The sequence below is a fragment of the Perca fluviatilis genome, chromosome 2, assembly GCF_010015445.1.
Source record: "Perca fluviatilis chromosome 2, GENO_Pfluv_1.0, whole genome shotgun sequence".
Taxonomy (NCBI): Eukaryota; Metazoa; Chordata; class Actinopteri; order Perciformes; family Percidae; genus Perca; species Perca fluviatilis.
The window spans coordinates 33642326-33669303 of record NC_053113.1 but is presented as its reverse complement, the minus strand read 5'-3'; the positions used below and the strand labels follow the sequence as shown (position 1 = coordinate 33669303).

Here is a 26978-nt window from a genome sequence, read left to right as displayed (position 1 = left end):
CCAAAGGCAGAAACAGCCCGCCGAGGAGAAGACCGAGAACGACGCCGAAAAAGGCCCGGAGGTGGAAGGGGAGGAGGCGGGTCGCACTCGTCTGAAAACACAACTGACAGAAGCAGGAGAGAGAACAGATTTAAAACAAGGTAGACTGCTGTGATTGGTTAGAACATAAGTGCCCGATTCTAATTGGTATACAGAACCGAAACACCCACTGCCCAGCTGATCAGTTGAAGAGAAGAGAGACAACGTAAGAGGAGTCTACCTGACTGAATTTACGCTGAGCTACATGTCTATTCGTATTTAAAACAATACAAAACACACTATCAATCTATTGTGTTGTACACAAGAATTTACAGTAATGTTATACATTATGCTTATCTGTAATAATACAGTATATCTATTTGTAGTATCTACTTTATCAAAGTATTGGAGACAAAATGATATTAAAAATATAACATGGTTCATGTCTTTTTAATGTTTTTATTGTACTATAAGATACAACAAAACCCTTTGCCAAATAAATGAAACCTCACTGTTGAATGTACACAGAACTAGTACTAGTAGGCTTTTATGATGCTGTTGTTATGAAAGTCATTAGCATTATCTAGCTCACCCAGCAGGAGGAGGTTATGGCTCTGGCTGCAGTAGAAATCTTCCAGACACGCATAGTTCTACCTCTCCAGCTGTAAAAATAGTTCTTTATCCAGCTCTTCAATGTGCAGGACCCACAGGGGAGCCTTTGATTTTTGTTTGGGATTGAGTACTGATTTCACTGCACTCCTGCAAATTAAACAGAGAGATTAGGGAGAATGTTGAGACAGAAAGGGGGAACAGAGACATATATTTTTAAAATATCAATCAGTATATGTAATTAATTTGATGAAATATTTCCAAAGTTATAGCTTACTATAAGAAAAGAAAGAAATATATTACATGCAACACAAAAACTTAAATTAATAATGGTGAATAATGTCCTTGAGATACGGTATGAGTGGTCTACTATAGAACAATGTTTGCTCTCTAACCACTTAAGTTGTTTTTAAGGGCATTCATCAAGACACATACCCCCTATGCCTTAAGGGCAACAACTGGAACCAATTTCTCAGTAAATTGCAACAACTTTGAATCCTCTATAATGATGCACAATTCTTCCTTTTTGCAAGGCCTCATAAATAATGCTGGGACTTCCACTGAGGTTGTACTGTTTACACTAATTAGGAGAACAAGAGAGATAACAGAAAAACTATTTTTAATAAAGGAATCAATTCTGTGTCATATGAGATGAAATTGTAGGTTAATATAGAGTAACACTTAAATCCTCTACATAGTATGTGGTTGGGGTAGAAATTAATTCTCGAAATATTTCTTTTTTTTTGTTATATGGCTATATGCCATATAACAATGTTTCTAATGAAGATATATCAGTCTTTTCTACAGTCTCCTCCTGATGTTGGAGTGTGAAGGACAGCTGTAAACACAATCAGTAAAAAGGACATAACTAATTTAAAGTGGCTTCCAATACCTAACAGCTGCATTTTAACAGAGACTCAAAAACAGAGGTCAGTTGTTATTTCTCAAGTGTGTACGTTCCAATAAATCACTTTTTTTAAATGTCAGAAAAAAACACAAATTGTAGTTTAGAGCCAGTCTACACCAGTATGATATGACCCAGACAGATATGGGGAATGAGGGAATTGTCTTCCATAAACTTTGGAATGTAGGCTACTTGCTCCATGATATGAGAGAAAACTGCTTTCATATGTGAGCTGGGCGACAACCACACACAAATTAAACTAATAGTGTGAAAACACCATGTATTTTTATTGTTTTTAATTATAGCTCTTATATGTGAAAAGGTCAAAGTTCATCATTCGCACCATGTGCCCTCTCTGGATGGTAAAGAGTTTATTTGTCCAGTTCTGGTTTTGCGATTCATGTTTGGAGAACCATGGAGTTTGCCGTCCACCGACTTGGATATTTATGAGGATTTATGTGATTTTCCCATTTGCTCCTTTCCTCTTGGGTGTTTAAAGGAAAAACTTTGAAGTCTAACACATACCATTTAAAATACGGTTTTAGAAGAAGCTACTGAAGGTAGTGTGGGATTTTCTTTTTTTCTTTTTTTTCATGTGTCTTTACCAGGTCAAATATAGCGTAACTCTGAACCCAATTTCTGGTTACAGCTGTTAAAGTGAGACATGTCAACATCAAGAGCTGCACTAACACTAACATTTCACAAGATTAATTAACAAAACATGTTTTTACACTAGATGAGGTAGGTAAAAGTATGGCCAGTCCTTGGCCACCTTGAAGATTGTGGAAAAACCGAACAAATCTGCACAGAATCATATGACTTCTTGATGGGGTGATTGTCCTCATTACCCCACAGTCTACCTTCTCCAAGGGACTCCCATTACACACTAGTTATTTTATGTTTTCTGGAAGCAGATCGTTGATTTTTCACGTTTATTTACACTACCCCTACTTTTTTTTAAATCTAGATTCAGCTGCCAACTCCCCCAACTGCGGGGAGCATTTAACAATTGATGCTTTGTTTAACCAGCAATTCCTACGTTAGTTTTCTCCATGTTTCCATCCAGGAGCAAGGCAGTCCATCTCCACTCCAGGAACCAATGGGAGGCCAGATCTGTTCACTCAATCAATAAGTCAGTGATTTTACTTAAAGACATGCTTCTCAGCGACACAAGTCTATGTAACGTATATTTTGCTGTCTAGCATTTATGTGTTTAGTGTAGGATTTTTATCTTAGATATGGACTTTATACAACAAAGCTCCCTATTTTTAGTACTGAGTTAGTTCTCAAAATGAAACTGGATTTTTATGTCGATGCTGATCTCGATATTTAGGAGTTTCAGTACCGATTTATCAGGACATGGTCATTTTGTTTAATATACACACAAAGCACAAACAATCCTGGTACCGATCCCTTAGACACTCTTTGTAAAATTAGCATTTCTGTACAGCATGTTCTTGTTGCTTATTGACCAACATATACACCGATACTGATAAATCTGTAATAAGCTAATATTTGCCGATATATCTGCCTAGACAAAAATAAATCTGAAAGGAGAGTGACTTTTGGACTCAGATTCACCCAGTGGCTCGAAACCTGTCTCCAAATGAGTGTTCCATAACTGCTGCATATGAAAATCAGCAACTGTTTGCTAACACGTTGCTTTATCGATATGAAGCAGTGATAATACTGTATGTCAGTGTTGCCCCCAAGTCCCCAGGAAATCACTTATTGCTAATTTAAAGAAAGTGTACATAGTCACGCCCGCTTCCTTAGTTACAAACACTCCAACTCTGTTGCTAATAATTTATTTTTAACTAAATTAACTTTATCAACATTCAATACACCTTTTAATTATCATGGGCAAATGTTTACTTCAAAGACTTTTTTACATCTCATAGCAGGAAAAGCACAGATGGGACTAATAAACCTAACGATGGCTCAGTGCCACAGGAAGTCCTGTCAGTGAGCCATTATGCACTGATATGGGACGTTAAAATTATTAATCACAGCTGTGCTTTTCCTGCTATGATGTCAAAAGGTATTTTATTTTAAAAGGTATTCAAAACAAACAGTAACCTGCAATATTTAAACATACAGCCAGTCATTATAGGAAAATTGTATACCATTTATTTAAGAATACCTACTCATAAAAGTGAATGTGCAATGTATGTTGATGTATGTCATATCATATATCTGTGTGGGCAATACCAGAATGAGTAATGACAAACACTTAAAAAAGAGGAAACTTAGAGCTGAGTGAGAAAAAGTGGAAAGGAAGGATAAAGTCCACCGAGTCGGTAGACATGGTAAACCAGGGAAGGGTGAGACATATTTTTGGTCTGTGGTATGAATTCCATACTTCAACTAGAACGCTCGCAGCCTGAACATGGAAAGTGAGATCTCAAGAGAGGACCGCTGGGAGCCGACCAACAGCAGTCTGAGACAGTACTTCTCTGTTAGCTCAGAGAGTCTGTCTTTTTTTCTTTGATGCTGCAAATTTGGCAACGAGTAAAGTCTTCTCTCAGCAGAATTAAGAGGACCACTTGCTTCATTTTTTTGCTGCAATCCAAGCCTATAGGTGGGAAAGTCTTTTCAAATAACCAAAGTGGGTTTCTCCGTTAAACACACAGCCTTGTGGATGCACTCACAGTAGATGCTCGTACGGTAGATCGGCGTCTTTTTCTGTAAATGTCAATGCTGGAATTTCACACCAGCATTGCAGAATGCACACATCCACCTTAGCCACAAGTTGGACAGATTCATCTTTGCACCTCTTTCCCTCGTAGGATCTGTCATAGTGTGATGGTGGTTCCAGGTTTCTCGGACCGTTGCTTCTCAGGAAAGGACTCAGTTTTGCCTGGCCCTAATACGTCGGCCATTAGCAAGAGAAAGGAAAGTATGCAGGTAGCAGTTGTCGTCTTGCTCCCACGATTGCATGTAAAACGATAGTTGATTTACAGCGGGACTCTGAAAGCTCGCGAGGCCTTTCTCTTCCTCAGATATCGTTTGGGAGTGTTAAAAGTGAGCCTTTAAGCCATATAAGCCAGGTACAGCATAAAAGCCAGGTACAGGGGCAAAGGTGCAATAATAAATCCACTGACGTTAGCCATAAATTGGCCAAAGCTTTCAGTAAGTGGATACTGCAACCATTAAATGTAAGAGGGGCCTAATAAATATAATAACAAAAAGGATCCAACACACAGATTTGTGTATGTATATTATAAGGACCACATCCCTCGGTCTCTGTCCTGGGGGCAGTGGAAGTACGTCAGTGGGGGTTCTCCGATCTGATCGGGTGCAGATGTGGTCCTTTGGTCCCCAGAGAGTAACCAGGTGGACTGGGGGAGCCCACTGCTGTATACCTAACCTTCCTCACTTCAGTCACACAAACGGCAAACTAAAAACATCAAAGCCCTTCTAAATTATTGAGTCCCAAAGGGGGGGGGGGCTTTTAAACAAGCCAGCTCACCCAATTAGGCTGCATCAACAATGTGGCACTGCTACTTTACAGCAGAGGCTGATGTTTCTGTCTGACAGTTTTAGCTTTTCCAGGAAACTTCAGTGATGAATTAGAAAAGATAAGTGGGGCGGGGTGTCAGTAGGACCGTACGGGTAAAGAAACTTCTAGGGGGCAGAACTTCTTTGGTATTTGGCACAGATGAAATTTAGCTGTAACATCCCTGACATTAGCTTTGGTCGGGCTTTTCATTTCATCGAGGCCTGCCCATTTTTAATTAGATGAGGGAAGAATTTCAGACTCTGTATACTCTTGTCTGTATGTCTCCTGTTTGACTGGTTTCCCATAATTTGTTTCAAATCTCATTGGGCCTCATTCACCAATATCTTCCTAAGTTCTCTCTTAAATATGTTCTTAAGAAGGTTCCTAAGAGAAGTCTACGTCGGATTCATGACGTGTTCTTAAACAGCAGATTTGTTCGCACCTATGTTCTTAGGATTGATGAATCCCACGTCTTCGTAACTGAAAGCATGTGCCAGTTGTTCCTAATTAGCATAAGAAAATGCCCCGCAAATTCCCATGGACATGACACTTCTGGTGCGTTCTTTTTTGTCCACCGAAGTCGTTTTACGAGTCGTTTTCCGGATTCCGCCGGAAGTTGCAAAAAGAACGCCCCTGAGTCATCTGAACTCAGAGGACCCCGAGCTCACTTTCAAAGAGGGTACGTCCGTTGCATCACATGTAGTAAACATTGTGGTTTTCTACAATTTTAAGCACTTTTGTCTTTGTTGTAACCAAATGAAGAAGTCATACACATGGCAACTGCGCTACCTATAGGCATGTTGCTACAGTCTTATTAGGAGTTAAATACCGCCTGATTAGTTATTTTGTAGCTTTTGCAGCTGAAATTGGGTAGAGACGCTCGGTTGCTATATGACAACAATGGCTTTAAGCCGAGTCTTGAGCAGAAAGCAGAGCAGTAGCCTAACGTTAACGTTAATCAAAACGTAATTTTCATGTATCAAACTTTGAAATATATTTGTGTAATAAGTCAATAACTGGGTGAATAGAATCCTAAATGTTACTAAAAATGTTACATAAATCCATCTTTTCTCCGACTCGTAGTATTGTGTGACAAAAAGAACGCATCAACCCGCGGTTATTCTTTTTTCGAAACGGATGTGACGTCACGCTCGAGCTACTAGTCGCGATTACAAGACAAAAAGAACGCACCATTACTGTGCACCTCCTGGGAGACAGGTTTTCGGAGATTGTCGGAGCCACGGTGGAGGAAGTACTGAATCTCAGTACTAAATAAAAGTACAAATAACCAGAGACATATTTACTTTAGTAAAAGTAGAAGATGGCCTCTACCACAAACAAGGCCTGGCTTTTAAAAGAAGTTCCTATCCTAACCAGCATAAAACGGAAATGTGTTGTTAGAATCGGAATGCGGTTGGTTTTATTCATGGATGTATTTTATTTATTTTCTTTAACCATGCAAGTAAGCAAATAAAGTGTGTGAAGCAGCGCAAATGGGGAGGAGATGTGAAGAGGTCCAGCCAAATTTGGACGCGTCTTACCCATTGACATATATATAACGGACCAATAGACCCCGTTGCTCTGGACGGAGACCAGTGAAGGCTATTAGAAGCACTTTTCCGGTGATGTCTTGCTTTACTGCGCAGCCTCCAACTGACAGAGACAACGTAAATGTGACGCGTGAGCAACGGTGTCTGAAAGTTATAAGTCTTTAGTAGCTGTGCCAAGAGAAATCTCAATCATTCCCAATCTTACAGAAAGACGGAGGCGTAGGTATATGTAAGGAGATAACACTAAGCCTAGGCTAATTATTGCTAACTAACATGCTAGTTAACATTAGTAATTAAACCTAAACAGCTAACGTAGTCGAAACGCGCAAGCTGCTCCTGTAGTCTATACGGTAATTCCTCTACTGTGCGACAGTAAGTCACTTGGTTATGACACAATCGTTAGCCTATTTTTACAAAAAAAAACGTCTTCTACGGACGCGCACGTGAGGTACAAGGTAATGGAGCCTTTTATACATTGTCGTGTTTCTTTAGAACTAAACAATGGACAAATAGAGTCGTTAAACGCTTCAGATGTAAAGTTATTCGCTGTCAAGTGACGTTAAAAAAAAAATGGCGGTCAGTGGAATGCTAACAGGAGGTGATACCTTTGTAGCAACAAAATGGCGCCATAGGAGGTTCGAGTTCTGAAGCAAAGCTTACCCCCTTGGTCTGGCGGAGGAGTAAACGACGCGCTGTAGAGAAATAGATGGCAACTTTGATTTAAAACGGGAATAATAAAAACAAACGTTTTCATTTTCACTTTTACCAGGGGCTGTATTACCGAGGGTCAGCGGCGCTGCGCCCGGGCCCTGGAGCACCGGAGCCGGCTTGGATCGGCGGTGCCCCATATATACAGTATCTACGGCAACCAAACTTCAAAAACGTGTGACGGTTTGGCAGGGGGGGGGAAACTGATCAGAAAATGTAACGGAACATTGTAGAAATGTAGTGGAGTAGAAAGTATCTTGCTGCAAAATGTAACAAAGTAAAAGTCAAAAGTAGGCTATGCACTATTGAGTCTACTTAAGTAAAGTACAGATACGTGAAAAATTTACTTAAATACAGTTAAGACGAATTTGTACTTTGTTACATTCTACCACTGCATTTTAGAATTAAATAAAATGCAGTAAGCAATCATTTGGAGCAAATTGTCATCACTCAAATGTGCGTAAGAGTGCTTTTCAGTGTTCATAGATTTTGTTCTTAGCTAAGAACAAACCCAAGTTAAGAAAACATTAGTGAATGCCAGAATCTTCGTAAAAAGTGCGTAAGAAGGGTTTAAGAACACATTTCTTCGTAAGAACGGTTGGTGAATGAGGGCCCAATGTTTCCAGTACAAGGTGACAAGTTGGAGGGCTGTTGTGAAAGAGAGTCATGATTCTGCAAATTACATTGCTTCACTCAGACGCACGTAGGCATTTCCTCTGTGCTTCTGGGAATAAAGTTTAATTTACCACGCTGTAGTAAAGCCAATGTGTAATTTAGATGCAATCTGGAGGAGCTATAACATGGCTGAGAAAACACTAAACACCTATAAATAAAAGATGAGACAGGAGCAGGACTCCTTACTGCATACTTTTTATATATTTTTACTGCAGGAGTCTTAGCTTTGGACAGCTCTTCTATATAAAAAACATCCTTCTCTGGTTTATGTAAGATATACGTGTATATGCCTATTCATGTTCTCTAGACAGACATTTCTGTACAAATGTATTTTCCGTGATTGATATCATATGTAACTCGTGATTGTCAATTGAATTATCTGTTGTGTTGTAAGTACAATATATTAGCCATATATTCACCCATTCACACGTTGGGCTTTTATATATCTACAAGAAAAGCAAAGATCAGAGACTTCATCTTCACTCCAAATAATATTACCAAGCCAAATCGTGCAATGTACCCTGATTGTGTTATCCTGACAGGCAACCAATACATGGCATCAACAGCTCTAATATTCATACGGTATATGTTCTATAATTCCAAAAAAAAACTCCAATGATAAAATAACATTTCGGATTTAAATATGTAAATATTTGAGAGAAAAACATCCCATAGTGTCCAAGTACGTAAAACAGAGATGATTGTGTCACTCCGTTAAACTTGTAAACAGACTCACAGGTTTAGTGCTGCAGGGAAATCAATTTACATGACATCATTTAGACCACCTGCTGCAACTTGTCTGCTCAACAGAAATGTCTTTATGACACATAGCAACCTCAGATACCACGATGACCTCACAGGAAAAACAGAACCTCATTATAGCTCTGAGTTCACTGGTTGTTTACTTGGATCATAAAGGTTGCTTGAGATATTCCCTCACGCAGTTTTAATTCTGCAATTCCTGACATATTGATCTATCTAGTAAGATATATATATATATATATATATATATATATATATATATATATATATATACATACACTACCGGTCAAAAGTTTGGGGTCACTTAGAAATTCCAATTCCACTCCATTACAGACAGAATACCAGCTGAAATCATTGTTTTTTTAATTAGGGCAGCAGTTTTCAGATTACATTATGTGCTTACATAATTGCAAAAGGTTTCTCGACTGTTGTTAGAAAGCGGCTGATCTTTAATGCAATATCTACATCGCCCATTATCAGCAACCATTCATCCAATGTTCCAAAGGCACATTCTGTTTACTGATCTGATATCATTTTAAAAGGCTAACTGAGAAAACATTGGAGAAGCCTTTTGCAATTATGTAAGCACATAATGTAATCTGAAAACTGCTGCCCTGGTTAAAAAAACAATGCAACTGATTTCAGCTAGTGTTCTGTCTGTAATGGAGTGGAATGGAAATTTCTATGTGACCCCAAAATATATATATATATATATATATATATATATATATATATATATATATATATATATATATATATATATATATATATATATCCGGTGTCAAGGAAATGGTTGGGATGGCTTTGTTTCAAGTAAGACATACATGTGTGTCCAGTATGTGGCTAGACATTGCAATGTCTCAAGTAGGGAATCAACCTTAGTTTGCACATGAAGAAAGTGGGTTTAGTTCTTTAACAGTAGTGCCATCTTTCCTAGTTTGTACTGTCCATGACACTGACCCTTTTGCACATGTATTCCCCACAATTGTGGCTAACAGTTGAAGCTGACACTTTCTGCCCTGTCCCTTGGCCTATCTGCTGCCCTCTGTGTGCACACAGGTCTCTGCTGAGCACACAGAGACACCCTGTCAAATATGCCTGGTATCCCAGACTGGCCAGCCTCTCAAAGGGAGCTGTTGTCCCTCTTTTTTCAGATTTTCGTGCCACAGCTCTGCATCCTGCTTTCTCAGTCAGCAAAGCTAACTATTATCAGACAAACATCAACACCTTGGATATGAATTTAAAACAGGAATGCCACTGCAGACAGGTGCCAGAGGCACTTAAAAAGTCTTCCCACTTTGGTTTCATTGCAATTGCAGATGGAGTTTTTTTCTCAAGCTAATGTCTTATTGCCTCACCACTGTGTAGTGGAGTAGTGCTTTGAGTTGATTTGCCACTGTAAAATTGTAGTGTGTATGCACACAAACTACTATGACGATTGTCACACTGTTACAGATGTATTTAAACATGAGTTAACTGATTTATTCGCTGCTTGGAAGCGCAAAAAGCTTTAAACACAGCATGTGCTCATGTTATAAAGTTATTATGGTGCATTTGTTAGGAAACAAATGCCTATTTACACACCCAGCAGACACAGAGAAACATACACGTAGGCTTTCATTTGGAGTCGGGTTTCTATCCATCTGACTAAATTCAGTCCAATATTCACTCTTTTAGCTCTGTTTTGGTCTCCACAGACTCCTGAGAGAAATATATGGCTCTTTAGCTGCTAAATAATCGACTATATGTCGCTAACTCTGTCTGTCTGACATTAGCTGTAATAGCTGTTAGGTAGCGTACAGTGGAAACAGCTGCCTCCTGCAGTCCAAACTGACACTGATGAGAGCAGTGAGAGTACACCAAAACAGTAAAGTTATGGACTGTACAACCAAATGAATAAGCAGAAAGATGCGGAAAAACACAAAAAAACAACTGTAAGATTGGGTGATAGTTGTGGGTTTGTCACTATGTGCAACACTTTTCTTATTACATATAGTGATTTGATCCAATGTTAAAGGAATACGCCACCGTTTGTTGAAATAGGGCTTATCACGGTCTACCCTGGCTGTAGATAGGTAGGCCAACGCATTTTTTGTCTCAGTGCAAGTAATTAGGTTGTTTTTTGTCTTTTGTTGGCTCACTTTTACTCACAACATGCTACATGCAACATAGGATTCCATTCACTACGCTAAGCTGACTAGCGGCGGCGCTGCCGGCGTTGCACCGGACTAAAACAATGCATGCACAAAAATGCGTTGGCCCACCTATCTACAGCTAGGGGGACCGTGATAAGCCCTATTTATTATATTTAGTGTAAAAATATAGTACAACTAACATTTTTGTGAAATGACAAAAGTTTGTATTAAACTTATATGCATACGGTAAACAAAATGACCATTAAATCTTATGTAAGTCTAAAGGGATGCATTTGTAAAAAGAAAAATCACTTGTGGAAGCCAGGTAGTAGGTCATTCACCTATGAATTATACAGATCCAAGAGACGAGCAATGATTTGTAGCAATACCCAAACAAAAGCAGTTGCTAGGAAAAAATGTGAGCAACAAACTGGAGCTCAGGATGGAACCAACTACATCATTCACCGGTAGAAACTAAAGCCCAGGAGCCAATTGGACCCACTGATGTTCGTGGGTGTGTGTGTGTGTGTGTGTGAGCGCGCACACAGTTTTGATGCAGACGGTCAACACACCCATACTGGACACATGGGGCTCATGAGAAATGAGGGAATGTACTTAAGTCAGCAGTTACCAATGTAGAGCCCTCACAAAGCTCCTGAAGAAATAAAACTAGCAGCTATAGCAGGACAAATAGACCATTTCAATACAATTTTATCATCAGTGTGGAATTATGCTTTACAGCCTATGGTGCATGACAGCAAATGTGGTTTCATCCTCAATAAAAGCTAGAAATACTGTAGCTCACACTATTTTTAGTTATACCTATCTCTCCCCTTCCATATGAGCCACTTTAGATTTGTATAACCATATGGGAGGCAGACCCGCTGGAACCTACACTGAACAGCACACCAGCAGCAGTAGCCAAAGAAACCCTACACTGTCAAAACGAAGTGTGGCCCACACATTTCAATGATGCAAGTGGAAGCTAATTTGAAAGCCTGCCAATGGAAATGTATACACGTTAACATTCATACATAAAGACAAAGACAGTCACAAACAAACCACAAGCAAGGACCACCCTGGATATATATATATTTTTTTCTCTCTCTCTCTATGTGGTAAGAAGTTCCTGTCTTACGTCTTACTTGTCACAATGACAACATGATCAACCATCCACCGTTTGTGAGGGTCAGGGGTCACAGTTCAGCCACATCAACCAGGCTTTTCAGAGCACAGCTGTTACAGCTCTGTGTCTGTTATTAGCTTGATGTTTGCCCTCATACACCAGGGTTTCTTTCCATTATCTTTTTCCTAACCTCATACTCACTGTTGTGATAAAAAAAAAAACTCCAAAGGCCATGTAAAGACGTGGTATTTTTGCTCGAAGCAGGGCTAATAAAGGCAATACCCCACATGCAGAGAGGAAATTAAGTGTTCCCCCCTTCACTCTCCAGCTTCATCTTTGCCACAGGGTGAAAGAAAAGGGCCAGACGGTAGCTGTCTTGAGGCAGGCTTGTGGTCTGGGGTTGGCAGAAAATAAAAGTGGTGACTTAAAGGTCAAGGGGTGACATGGGAGGTGAGAAAAGTACTGCACTTACAGAGAGGGAAAAGCGTGTGTGTGTGTGTGTGTGTGTATAGCAGGGGGTGTTGAGGAGGCTCAGAGGAGTTCAAATGGAAATTCAGTCAAGTCTTGTGTTACGTTTTTATTTCCTCCCCTCATTCCCTTCTTCCTGTCTGTCTGAGAGGGATTACTGCGTGTGTGCATGTAGTGCAGCTTTGCCTGTGTCTGCAACTGTGCATTCACACACTATTTGATTATGCTTTGTGTAAATGATTCATGTAAATTTAAAACATCAATACAAGAGGTAGGATTACACAATGGCCCTTGTCCTGGAGAACTCTGTGATTTAAGAGCCTAATTACCAAAGGAAACACAGGACACAGAAGAAAACCAACTCATGTCAGACCTGAGGTGAACAGACATTCGACAAGGAATAGAAGCAAAAGAAAGAGAGTAAAGTAGAAAGGGGAGCAGAAAAACACGCATATAGACTAGTGTGAAAAGCAGCAAGTGTAGCTGTCGAGTTCTTTCCAGGAGTGTCTGCTTGACACAGTCTTGATTAGAGCCAGATGTGCTGAGATCTCAGCTGCGGGAAACATGACTGCATGTGAATTTAAAGGATTGGGAAATCGGCCATAGGCACAGTGAATATGACTGAATTTAGGCTGAGCTATACATGTGACAAAAAAAAAAATACATCAGGATGCAAACGTACAAAGACATTTGGATAAGCATCTGTGAAGGAAGTGAATGCTGCCGACTTTGCCAATCTTGCACCAGACACAGGAAGTTGCAGCATTGCCATGTTAACTGGCACTCCGTAGACTGAAGGGCACAAGGCCATCATGGTCGTGTGATGAGGAGAGAAATAGATACCAACGTGTGCAGAAAATTGGTCCTCAATTCCTAAAATAACAACATTTTAGAAAACAAACAGCGGTTGTGAAACCTCCACTACGAAAAGTGAACTAAAACACAACCTGGGTCATATCTTCATAAGGAAACCCACCACACATCTGACCACCATGTAGTATAATATTCTGAAAAAGAACACAGCACAACAAAGCACTGACAGCACAGTAGTGTTTAACAGTGCCGTTTAATGTCATAAAACCATCAATAAATGGGCAAACTAATGATTATATCTCTCTATTATTCTACATTTACATTCTGACTAAATGCATTATATTTTAAATTAATTGACAAAATGCTTTCAAATTTGACTTTGATATTCCATTAACTAATGTTTCTTCCTATCATATTCTATCCCACAGTTCAATTGTCTTCTGCTTTAACATTTCGAGCTCACAGTGCAATAACAATGTGTATTATTAATCCTGTGACACACCCAGACTCCATGCTTTTTTGTGAGTCGATTCGGCTGGACTATCAGTGCCTGTGTTAATATTTATTTTGCATATTAATTTAAATGGTATTAACTCCAGGTCATTTTTCCGATACTGTTGTGAAGCCACATGCTTACGAGCTGATAAATGTACTGTAAAAATAATACACACGTAGTGTCAACATAGTTTTACAACATAGTTTTACTACAAAAGTAATAAAACACTTATTGATTTTAATAATTGATCAGCTTTATGTTGCCTGCAGCTTAATATTTTGGGAGAATAATTAAGCACGCATTGTTTTACTTCTACTTGATTCCCACATCAGTGTGCCCCACAATACTCCAAATTTAGAAATATTTGATATGTTTATCGGTGTTTTAAGCCCCCAACGTCTCTCTTCCTGCCTGGAAGGCACTAGGATTAGGCAATGGTTATGGTTAGGGTTAGGTTTAGGTTAAAACGCAGCACCCAGGATGGGTGCTGCGAGGGGCACGGGCACAAGGGGACCACTGGTGTGAATACAACACTTAAAGTCCTCCTTAAAAAGCCGGGTTCGGTTGTATAAAAGCTGTTTAAAAGAAGACCAGATATTAAAAGCAGGTTAAAAGAACCACTGAACAGGATGGACAGCGGAAGATTAAACCTTTAAATAAAAGGTCACCTCCCCAACTGCCCCGGTCTCTCTCCTAGAGACATTACAAAATAAATAATTTAAAATAAAAATAAATAAATAAATAAATATATATATATATATAGTTATATAGTTATGTAAATAAATAGCCCGGCGTCGCAATACAAAATAAATTCTATCCCAATATTAAAAACATATTATTTATCTTCAGAAATTAGAAGGAAAACATTTAAAGGGTCTAAAATACTGTCTGAATTACTTGAGGTTAAAACAAATACCATTAAAAATTAGTAATAAGTGCTGTGTTTAAATGTGCTTTAAAAGGTAAAAAGTGCCACACTTTTTAGGGTTAGGTGCCTTGAAGTCAACGGTCGCAGCGCTGCCTGGAAGGAGACGTTGGGGGGCTTAAAACACCATCGCGCATTTGATATATTTAAACAGGCTGGAACCGGTTATACAGAGGCCCCCAAACTTCCCGACACTATTTTGCAGCAATAATCCACCCACAGGGGATGGTTGATGTGACGCACAAAACCATTTTGATAGCTACAGCAATACGCCAGTGCGTCTTTACAAACAAGATTAGGCTATGCATGAAACCTGCTGCATGAAATCCGTTTGGCTTTGTTTGTATGTCATCATGATGTTTCTCTGGAAGACTTGAGGACTGTGGCTGCTATACGTGATAACAGACAACAATTTGGGGAAGTTTCTTCATGCTCTGTCTCCAGAGCAGAAGGTTGGAGGGTGAAACTGCTAAAATGGGAACACATGTCTGTTTCGCAACATGGACCATGCCTTAGAGATCCCAACATGACCTGGTAAGGCAGAGGGTTAAAAATCTGAACGGGGATTGTGAGCAATGGGAAAGTTTTATATCAGTAAAGCATCTGCCAAACAGTTTCATATTTTTTCCACCTTGGAACAGAAGGTTTTACAGCCATATACTTCCAAGCTGTTTGTTTTTAAAAAAATTGCATGATATTGATATTTGATATGATAAAGTGTTATCTATGCTATGTGTTGGTCAAATGAGGCTGTCCCCAAGTGTTTTCTTGCTTTGTGCCCAGTGCATGCTGGGATAGGCTGCAGATCACTTGCACTGCAGAGGAAGAAGCTGGCATAGAAAATAAAAAGAAAAGGATGTTTTTAATGACTCATGATGTGACAAATCCTTTTTGTCTTGCATAACCCTGACTTGGTAGTTTTCCCTCTTTTTGGATATCTAAAAACAGCACATCACATTACAATTAAGCAGGTTTAAATTGATCAAATTACAGGTTAGTATGACTTACAGTACCTTCATCCAGTGATTGCAATTATCCAATAATAAGAAAAATGTACGGACAACCAAATTATTTTATGTATATATGTATTTTATGTGTATTTTATGATTCTTTAAACATGTATAAAGTGATTTTGAGTACAGGAATACATCATCAGTCATTTAAGAAAACTATAAAATAATGCAGAAGCTGTGGAGATTACACAATTGTTACCAAAAGTAAAAAAAAGTGAATAAGAGGAAGCACATAAGCTTGTATCACACTTGGTGAGGGGTCACATATTCATGGCATCTTAACACTTTATTCCAAACAACTTCTTAATATTAGAGAGTCCACCATAAAATATTGTTTATGGGATGTCTCCTGCATGTGTTTAACTGAGTGTTCATCTGTGGCAAAGTAATTGCCCTCTGGGGCCAATTAATACCCCTGTAATGATCTGAAGTCTTAGTGTGTGTTAAAATAGATCTAGAAATGTAGTCTGCAGCCTTTCCTCGTGACAGGACGGAGAAAGGAGAAGGAAAAGAGAAAGTCTTCCTGTGACTCTTGTATCACACACACACACACACACACACACACGTCTGAAACATTGAAATTGTTTTGCCAAGACCAGTCAGTGTCAGATCACTTTTGTTCAGAATACAGATAAGAGAGGAAGAAGAAGAACTGCACTGGGATTTTGATGAGACTTTACTGACACATATCAGCAAAGTTAACAGGTTAGTTTCAAAGCATTGAATTGTATTTATTATATTAAATTAGGAAAGATGTGCAGCATATACTAACATATTGTGTTTCTTTGATTTTAGGCCGACTACTGATTTATTTCAAAGGCAGTTTGCATAGAGACATGAAAACCAGATCTTCTGTGAATGTAATCAAACAGCACAAAATACTGCTTTTAGGAAGGGTTAGTGTCATTCAGTGTTTTTTTATGTTATGACACATCTCAACATAAATTCAACATTCAACACACTGTATCTGCCAAATTGCAAGGCTGTTATCTTGGATGTTATTTTGTATAGTGGTTAGGGTTAGAATGACTCACTGACTCATGACAAAGGGATTCTGGGAGAGTATCAGACTTAACTTTGCTGGTTCAAGTTTTTTTTTTTTATTATTTAACCGTTATTTATCCAGGTAAACTGTTTGAGAACAACTTCTCATTTACAAACATGACCTAGCAAGTGCTGTTGGTACTTGTGTTTGTTTTTTGCTTGAAGCAATTTTTTAGAAGCTACTGAGAACAACTTGTTTTCTTGTATTTTTAAGATGGCCCTCATGGAGAGAAACACAACTTGGCCCCTGTCCCTGTTCCCCGGCAATCACAGCCACACCAACGGCAGCACTTGTTCCCGTGACAACGTTTTGAAGACGGTGGTTTTTCCTGTTCTCTACTCCTTTCTCTTCCTGGTGGGGCTGCTGCTCAACGCCGTGGCTGTTTGGGTGTTTTTTCGCATCCCCTCCAAGTCGCACTTCATTATATACCTGAAGAATATTGTGGTCGCGGATGTCATCATGACGTTCACCTTCCCTTTCAAGGTAAGGGTTTAACTGGTTCCAATTACTTAACGGTATGAGGCACACTTTAACCCGGGTCTGGTGGACCCACCACATTATTAGGCTTTTAAATCAATACAGCCATAACAATTTATGTAAAAATACTTTACGTGTTTACTTTAGCTCAATTACCAATGATATATACATCATTTATGGTTGATATTTGCCATTTACCCCTGTGAGATCACATTTATGATCATATGATCATTTTCTTTTTTTGTGAGAAAACAAGGAAATTCAATTATATAAAAGGTTAAAAAACAATAGAAACAAGATTTTTGATCATTATTGGTGCTTACTTCTTAGAACTTAATCAGAACAGGGGAAAGTGCTTGAAATGTAACAATTTTGTAACTTTGTGTTGGAATAGCAGGTGCAGAAAGACAAACATAGTTTCATAGCACCTACATTTAAATACACTCGGGTCCAGTAGACCCGAACACCTCATATGTAATAGTTATGTGTAGGGTGGGGTTGGGAGTGTACCATGTGCAGTCATTGAAAATAAGTTATTTGTTATGTTCTTCACAGAAAATGAGCCAAGGCCAGTGAGTTTGAGTTAGAAGAAGTAAGAAATAGCATCATTTTTCTTTTAGCAAACATTGAAAACGGGTCCCACAGACTTTTAAATGGTTTATTAGTTGTAACTAATGGCCAAATGAATGGTTATCAAACCATGTCTAATACATTAGTAATAGGTCATTTACAACATTTTGGTAGTCATTCATATTCACTTCATTAATAAATGCTCATGAGTTTCTCTCTTCTAATAAAGCATTCAGTCTGCAGTTATAAATGTAAATAATCCATTAACAAAGGGTATTAAACATACATATTGCAGTTACAGTTGCACATGTTGATAGTCGTAATTAAAAGCTTTAGTGCGTAACTTTTTGATGTTAATGAACGTCCGTTACATTCGAACCATTGCCAAATTAGTTGCTACTAAGTAGGGCTGCACAATATATTGATTTTTTATCGTCATCGCAATATCAACTGGTGCAACATACAAACCGCGAAAGACTGCAACACATTGCACAAGCCACTCAGTGATGTTTTGTGTTATAGCTGAAAGAAAAAAGCAGTAGAAAACTGCACTTTAAAATGTAACTCATTCTCTTTTTTTGAGGTTCCAGTTTATATTTAATTCAATGTTCAATTTGTTCCATAGAAGACATAGAAGAAATGATTTCCTTTCATTTGTTTTAAATTCAACAAGTCATTTGTTGTATTTTAGAGGAACACTGTAAACAGCAGAAAGGCAAAAGTAAGAAACACTTTAATATCTGTTAATCAAAATAATCGCAAGTAATACCTTTATCGCTTTATTCAACAACGTTATTGCATATTTACCTCATATTGAGCAGCCCTTCTACAAAGCTAATTAAGACTATCAGCTCCACACATCTCTCCCTGTATTTCTCAGTATGGCTATGTTCAGAAGATCGCGTCGTCCGGTGACTTTCCCCTCGCAGAAGCTCCAGTGACGATAATTACCTCTTCTGAAGAGTCCGAAGAGTGTTTTTTTTAAAGATTTTTTGGGGGAATTTTCAGCCTTTATTTTTACAGGACAGCTGAAGACATGAAAGGGGAGAGAGAGGGGGGGAATGACATGCAGCAAAGGGCTGCAGGTCGGAGTCGAACTCCGGGCCCGCTGCGTCGAGGAGTAAACCTCCATATATGGGCGCCCGCTCTACCAATTGAGCTACCTGGGCGCCCTCCATCATGTTTTTTTAATCCTCCGTGTCCGCCTTGGCTACAAGCAACTGCGTGGAGGAGGGGTGGGGCTGGGGGCGCGATCACGGAAGGCTTGTGTCATGTGGACGCGGCGACAGTGTTGTTGTCATAACTTATTACTTATTACTAATTCCTCATGGGGGCAACAGAAACTACGCACTATAGCTTTAAGGGTCAGGAGTTTCTCAGTTCCTAATAAGCCATTAGCAAAACGTCATCTGCAGTTATAAATGTGTTGTTTACAATAATTTGACAAGTCTGCATTTGTAAATGTTAATAATGAGTTAATAAACGGATCGTGTGCCAGATGCCCTGCAGCTTAAAAGATAAAGTAAGTGTCCTGCAAGTGTTCAGTCTTGTTACTGTTGTGTTTCTGCAGGTGCTATCAGACTCCAACCTGGCTTCCACTGGGCTGCGCATATTCGTGTGTCGGGTCTCCTCAGTGCTCTTCTACCTCACGATGTACATCAGCATCCTATTCTTCGGCCTCATCAGCATCGATCGCTGCAGAAAAACCCTCACGCCCTTTAGGGGGACTACTGCAGCCCGGTTGGCCCGTCGCAAACTCCTTTCCGGAGCCATCTGGACCTTTCTTCTGGTTCTGTCTCTGCCCAATGTGATCCTGACACGTAAAACCCCAACGTCTCCATATTTCAAGTGCAGCAACCTGAAGACAGAGGGTGGGCTGTACTGGCATGAGGTGGTAAATCATGTCTGTCAAGTGATTTTCTGGAGCAACCTTGTGACTGTGATAGTATGCTACACTCTAATCACCAAAGAGCTGTACAGATCCTACGCCCGCAGCGCTGGAGGGACCGTATCGGGGGAATCAACTCAGAAACCCCACCAGGCCAAAAGAAAAATGAATGCAAATGTGTTCCTGGTTCTGGCTGTGTTCTTTGTGTGCTTTGTGCCATTTCACTTTGCCCGTGTGCCGTACACCCTGAGCCAGACCCAAAGGGTTCTTTTTGATTGCAAACTCAAACTCTTCTTCTTTCAGCTCAAGGAAAGTACGCTCTTCCTGTCGTCTTTAAACTCTGTTCTGGACCCTCTCATCTACTTCTTCCTCTGTAAATCCTTCAGGACCACTCTGTTCAAGACCCTGCAGCTGCCTCCTGGTACCTGTAGCAGGCTAACGGGGAGAGGGTCAGACACGGACACAGGCAGCAACGCTCTCAGAAACTCTTCAGCCTGTGCATAAAATCACAGGGCATGATAAAGACGCTTGTAATGTGGTATCTGAATGTGCACATTCTGTGATGATGTCCTGTTTTTAAGAATAGGATCAAATCTAAATTCAGCTTTTTGACAAAACATTTCGAGAAATACAGTGGTTGACTGACACGTTGATCTATTTTCTGTCATTTGTTCTAATCAACATGTTGATTGTCACAATATTATTACCATCCCTTTAAAAACCTGTCCTTTCAACATTTTATTGTCTGTGAAAAACAAACCGTGCCAGACCTGAGAACTGGCTTGTTTTCTTTGTTTTTCTTTCGGTTCTTCATTCCACCTAATAACACGAATAGCATGAAGTTCCTCTTCTATTCTTTTCATAGCCACTAATCTAATGTGATGCATTCATTTACAAACTGAAACTAAATCTACATCCAACTGTGTAATAACCCTTAAGACTTGCAAATAATCTCCTGACAATACAAAGTGATCTTTTATTGTTGTTATGTGCATGAAACATTATGTCTACATTTGTGATTTATTGTCGTTCAGTTTTGCTGCTAACAATGATCCTCATCTATAGGAAGTAAGTAAGTAAGTAAGAAATATGGGTGGTTTCCAAATGAATGAGTTGTGTGTACGGTTATTGCCTTCTGTTGCAACCACATAGCCAAAAGAAGAAAAAAAGAAGGTTACATGCATCAGAAAACAATAATAAAGGAAGTATTGACAGTTTTGTTATTTGTTGTGTATGCCTGTGGTTTGGGCCATACTATGTGATTGGCACTTTTCACATTAAAATATTAAACCCTATATGGCTCGCTCAGCCAGTATCTACTTCTCACTGAGAATGTACTGTATAGTCCTTTGGAGAAAAAATAAATACGCTTTTTGAACTCCAAGCACTTGTATCATTTCAGAATGTTAACCATTAACCATATGGCTCTGGCCAAGGAATTATAAATCCTGAAATCCACTATAATAATATAAATAAATAAGTATTTGAGCTTGCTATTGTCAAGTTTATCAATCCACATGTGTGACTAAGGTAAAACAAAACGATTGCAAGCTACATTTTCACTAAATGATCACTGTTGTATCATTGCGCTGGTAAAAAGACCATAACGACTTATCTTTTCAGCCATGTTGAAACCAGTAGAAATAAAAGCAACCTGGATTTGATGTTTCAAATAGAGAAATGACCTCAGTGTCGCCTAAAAACACAAAGCTTACCACAATCTATGTTATTTGAATCCTCCATCGCCCCCACAGCCGCTCACTATTCATAGATTTGCATCGCTCTGCCTGAAGAGGCAGACAAAGGCTGACTTTGGTGATATATCTTGTGGCAGTTTGAAGTGAAGGAGATAAACATTGCTGGTGAGTGACTTCATGTTATGTTTTGTTTCACACCTTTTGGGGGGAAACAAAAGCCCAGATTAGAGTGAGAGGGGATTAGAGAAACACACTTTCTTATTGGTTAGAAGTATAGTCTGTGTGATTTAGAATGATTGATTGAACATGAACATGCATGAGCACAGCTTAGCATCCCTTAAGTGTGATTTACTTAACTGTATCTATCGTGAGAGACAGTAATTGGGCCTGGTCGGGGAACTTTCTTAAGGTGTAATGGCCTCGAGCACCAGTAAACTGTGATCTTTCTGTAGATGGGGGGAGAAATATCTTAAAATTAACACATTTGGTAATGATTTTGGACTTTTTAGTTATTATTAACGTAAATATATAATAGTCCTATAAAATTGTATATAAAAGCGTATTGCTTAATATCAATCTACATTGAACTGCACAAATGAGCACATAGCATACAAAATATAGACACTGAATACACTGCTGAGGTGAATCCAGGTAAAACTCTTACCGATAACACTTATTAACTCTAAACCAATTACAAAGGAGACAGATTAAAGACACAAATCTATTGGGAAGAAGGGACTGTGACTCAATACCAGTCTCTAAAAGTTGGCAATTCTGTGTAGTATATGTACATGTAATGAAAAAAAATATATACAAGCCAGGTTTATTTTGCTCTAGTATTTAGTATGGTGAAAACAAATCCAACAATTGCATAACTTTCAGTCAGTCAGTGTTAAAAGTGCAAGTGTCAGGTTTAGTGTCCGGGATGTATTCAAATGCTCTAGTTGAGCATGTAAAACCAAGTCATAGTAACAATTGTCTTTTAAACTATAATGACCAATGCAAATCAGGTCCAACGGGGCAAGAAGGAAACATTTAAAGCAGTTGTAAGCCTCAGTCTCAAACAAGTCATGGGCAGGGGCCAATTCCAGTCAAACTCAGCCCCCTGGCCCTTCCCTCAGTCCAATCGTTTACTCTGAAACCCCTCTGCCCTAAAACTGGATGTTATTTTCTCAAATCACTAAACTCGTGCCAATGCACCATTGATCGAAACTGCTTATTTCACTTTTAATGTGAATGTAAATGTGAATGTGAATCAAAAGCAAAATATCTGGATGTGGGTGTGGTCTACAGGGCCTAAAGGACTCACTGCTAATTTTCAATCCCACGATCTGATCGCAGGTGTAAACCAGTTCTGGATGAAAACAAAAATAGGCAAAACAAGTTTTTCTTTGACATCTGAATGTTTTTGTTTTTTTCAGATTTCATGATGGTGTCCAACAACACACAACCCTCCTCCTCTGGCTGTGCTTCTTCCAGCACTGTGACCATAGACGTGGCCGTCTCGTACCTTTACTTCTTCTTGTTCCCCGTTGCGCTACTGCTCAACGGGGTAGCAGCGTGGGTGTCTCTGCATCTCCCGTCCACCTCCACCTTCATAGTTTATCTCAAAAACCTGGTGGCTGCTGACCTGCTCATGACCCTGACGCTCCCGCCGATGGCAGCCAGCATGCTGCCCGGAGCAGCAGCTGGGTTAAGGGCGTTCAACTGCCGTTACTCTAGTGTCCTTTTCTACTGCAGTATGTACACAAGTATTACTTTATTGGGTCTGATCAGCCTTGACCGCTTCTTCAAAATTGTTAGACCATGCGGAATGTTGTTGGGACAAAACGTGGTCCTCAGTCTTGTAATGTCCACCGTGGTTTGGGTGGGGGTATTTGGCAGTACAGCCATCCCAACTATCATTCTAACAGACCAGCATCCTGTTAATATAACAGGCGATTTCTGTATGTCCCTGAAGGGTCCAACAGGTGTGGCTTTTCACAAGTTTGTGGCTCTAGCTATGGAGAGTCTTTTCTGGCTTGTCAGCATCGTGATTGGGTTTTGCTACATCTGCATCACCCTGAAAGTCCTGCAGTCCTTCAGAAACTCTGGGAGCAACAACAGCCACGGAAAGCAGAGGACCAAGCTACGAGTCTTCCTGATCCTTCTTGTGTTTTTTGTGTGTTTTGTGCCTCTCCACGTGATGCGTGTTCCATTCACACTGTATAAAACTGCAGACATGTGCATGGAAATGTGGGTGACAATAATGTATAAATTGGTCCTGTGGCTCTCCGCCACTAACGCCTGCCTGGACCCTCTTGTCTCCATCTACCTATGCAGGGAGGTCAGAGAAAAACTGGTTGATATGATGAAAGCTAGAGGGATCTGTGTCGGGTTATATTCAGGTCAAAATGAGAATGTTTCACAGTAGGAAGGAGAAATATCAGTCATCAAAATAAGTACGTTTAAGAAGTTTGAGATAAATAAGATGTTCTTCGTCACAAATGAGGCTGTTGGGTTTTTTATATTAGTTTATTTTATGGAAGTGAGAGAACCTTAGCAGTGTGGTCTGACAGCAACTTTTGATCTTTAAATGTTATTTTGTACTGCCCTCTAGTGGCCTAATGGCAATTAACATCTAGCTATAGGTCCATTTAGAGACAAAAAGAAGAAACATATACAAATACAACATATGATAAACACGATGTCAATTTTATTGCAAAACATACACCAGGATAAATACACCACATGTATTATTCTATTCTAACTTAGGTGGGTTTGACCCACAACACAAAACAACACACAAATGAATGTTAAATCTCAGTGGTCCTGGCTTAGAGCTGTGTGTCTTTTATGCACATACAGTGTACTGCATGTATGTATCCATGGATATATGTATTTATTTCTGAGTGAGTGTTATTGTGAGACCTATATCAATACATTTGAGTTTGAAGTTGTCCTTTGTTTAGTTTTTTTGTGTTGGGTCACTGCATATTGTCTGTGTAATGATATAACTGGGTGACAACAATATTTTAAGGGGGAATTTACATGACAAAGTAAAGTTTAGAATATGTAGATTATCCCCTCCATCATTATTAAATTTTTTTACATAAACAATTATAAGCGAGTGGAAATGGGGACTTGGTTCAAAGTATATTTTTTGGCTGCACAAAAGAACAATAAACGCATCCTACAAAGTGTTGGCCTATTATTTCAAGGGCTAAAAATGGCTTATTGTATTCTGTTCTTCATCGTCTCATTAAATGATCTCATATTTACTCTCTAAGTAATGAACTATGTGTTTATTGTTTTATTGTAAATATCAACAAGTTAAATAATTTTTTTTTAAAGTTAATACACCCACTTTGTAAGTCACCACAATACTACACTCCAAGAAAAATTCCGGTCACTATTATCATACAGTATACCAAAGATTTTTGATTAATTTGACCCCCCCCCCTTATACAATAAATCCTCTTGGCAGCTATTGCACTTCCTTTGTTTAAGTAGACAAAAAACTCCAGTGTAGCCTGTGGGACATTTTGGTAGGCCACCCTGATGATGATGCCAGTGTGCCACTCGCTGCCGAATCAGCTCTATAATTCTTGCAGAAACTGGTGCGATCAAGCAAGCAATTTAGTCAATCAAAAAAGGAATATTACCCTAAGTAACAAAGATTAAAAACAAAACAAACAAGGAGCACAAACAAGAGAGAAAATGACTCTGCTTTTTTAATCGAAGAAGTTTCTCGAGGTTTATTTTCTTCTGCCAGCAACAAACAACACACTGATGGTGAGTGTGGAGGCAATGATGTGTATTTGGTCTTCCAAATGATGCTCAGAGCCAAGGGCATGTCAATACCAGGAACATTTGGTGTGCTAATGACATTAGACAGGCAGGAGAGATCAGGACAAAACATAAATGCTTCCAGCTCCATTGTAAAGGTGAGACAGAGATGGTGATATCGAGGTTCATGTGCAGGCCAAGCACGCTGCCCCCTCAATCCCAACGTTCACTCCATCCAATGCCTGCCCATTGGTGTTTACACTGCGGGCTGGGTGTATGACGTCTGTTTTTGCTTTTGTCTAAAGACCAGAGAGTTTTTCCTATTTTTGCATATGTCCTGATAAATTGCCATTCTTATCACAGCTGAAACGTTGATTTGTTTGCTAGGAAAATCCACAATGTCTCTTGAACACCTTGAACATCAGTATATTGTCACACAGGTCCATCTTGCAGCTTTGACGTCGAGGAGAGTGAGTGAGCCAAGTCATCGACTGTAAGTTATCTTCAACATGTATCTTTTTTTTTTACATAATTAGTTCATTATGTAGTATTTATCAATGATAGGTTCATCTGTGATGATGAAAATAGACAGCTAAGGAGCTCATTATTTCAACAACTCCTTCTGAAAGAAAAACACCCTAATGCAATGTACTATAATACAAGAAAAGCATAACATATTTACATAGTGTCGCAAAAATGACAGCTATTGTAGTTTAAATGCTCACAACTACAGATTTAAAAAAGAACAAAGTACTTGTACGTTGGAAAAACAACTGCATCAATCTTAAAAGTCAAAGGATTAGTTAGCATTTTTTCCCAGTCACAACTGTGAACACAGCTAGAATGTATTGTAAAGAAATGGCTTTGATTTGAGTTTAGTAAAGTAAAGTTAAGTTAAGTTAGGAAAAAGATGCTATCCTACTAGAAGTTGTTTTCCCATGAAAATAAATGTCATTCTTTGAACTGATGGTAGGTTCCCATGTGTCAAAGTAGTTACATCTTCATCCATTCTGCCTTGCCAAATCTATAAAATAAAAAGAGCAGCAGAGGAAACCTCACACTACTTAATTCTAAATTAATTGTATTACACAGGAGAATATATATATATATATATATATATATATATATAAAAATACATATATATACAGTACAGGCCAAAAGTTTGGACACACCTTCTCATTCAATGTGTTTCTTTATTTTCATGACTATTTACATTGTAGATTCTCACTGAAGGCATCAAAACTATGAATGAACACATATGGAATTATGTACTTAACAAAAAAGTGTGAAATAACTGAAAACATGTCTTATATTTTAGATTCTTCAAAGTAGCCACCCTTTGCTTTTTTTGATAACTCTGCAAACCCTTGGTGTTCTCTCAATGAGCTTCATGAGGTAGTCACCTGAAATGGTTTTCACTTCACAGGTGTGCTTTGTCAGGGTTAATTAGTGGAATGTATTCCCTTATTAATAAAAAAAGCAAAGGGTGGCTACTTTGAAGAATCTAAAATATAAGACATGTTTTCAGTTATTTCACACTTTGTTGTTAAGTACATAATTCCATATGTGTTCATTCATTGTTTTGATGCCTTCAGTGAGAATCTACAATGTAAATAGTCATGAAAATAAAAAGGAAACGCATTGAATGAGAAGGTGTGTCCAAACTTTTGGCCTGTACTGTATACTCCTACGATACATGTATAATGGAAAAGATTGTAAGAAAAAGATCGCTTAAAAACTCATTTATTTTCACTACTATGTACAGTAACAATGCACTGCTCCCTTTGCTTTTCCCAGCCTGTAGCCTTGACTCAGATAAACAGAGGCTA

At 38.9% G+C, this 26978-nt stretch overlaps 2 protein-coding genes across 4 annotated transcripts; both read left to right on the top strand.

Annotated features, from left to right (window-relative positions):
• Positions 1-16278: 16278 nt before the first annotated feature.
• LOC120554075 (P2Y purinoceptor 12-like) lies at positions 16279-21062 on the top strand. Of its 3 annotated transcripts, none has more exons than XM_039792683.1 (4): positions 16279-16409; positions 16500-16564; positions 16963-17232; positions 19367-21062. In XM_039792683.1, exons 2-4 carry the CDS (start codon positions 16541-16543, stop codon positions 20186-20188), a joined length of 1116 nt encoding a protein of 371 aa, XP_039648617.1. In that variant the 5' UTR covers positions 16279-16409; positions 16500-16540; the 3' UTR covers positions 20189-21062. The 3 variants fall into 3 exon arrangements, with proteins under 3 accessions (XP_039648617.1, XP_039648612.1, XP_039648625.1); XM_039792678.1 differs by having other exon boundaries at positions 16500-16600; XM_039792691.1 differs by lacking the exon at positions 16500-16564 and having other exon boundaries at positions 16280-16409.
• Positions 21063-22810: 1748 nt separating this feature from the next.
• On the top strand, positions 22811-23794 carry LOC120551606 (P2Y purinoceptor 13-like). Its single transcript, XM_039789095.1, has one exon. It carries the CDS (start codon positions 22811-22813, stop codon positions 23792-23794), a length of 984 nt encoding a protein of 327 aa, XP_039645029.1.
• The last annotated feature ends 3184 nt before the right edge of the window (positions 23795-26978 follow it).

Bases quoted from the DNA above. Each gene is read 5' to 3' on its own strand.
- LOC120554075 (XM_039792678.1), top strand. From the start codon at position 16,541: ATGAAAACCAGATCTTCTGTGAATGTAATCAAACAGCACAAAATACTG. The intron at 16,601-16,962 runs GTTAGTGTCATT...TGTATTTTTAAG, and splicing joins AAATACTGCTTTTAGGAAGG to ATGGCCCTCATGGAGAGAAA. The intron at 17,233-19,366 runs GTAAGGGTTTAA...GTGTTTCTGCAG, and splicing joins CGTTCACCTTCCCTTTCAAG to GTGCTATCAGACTCCAACCT.
- LOC120551606 (XM_039789095.1), top strand. From the start codon at position 22,811: ATGGTGTCCAACAACACACAACCCTCCTCCTCTGGCTGTGCTTCTTCC.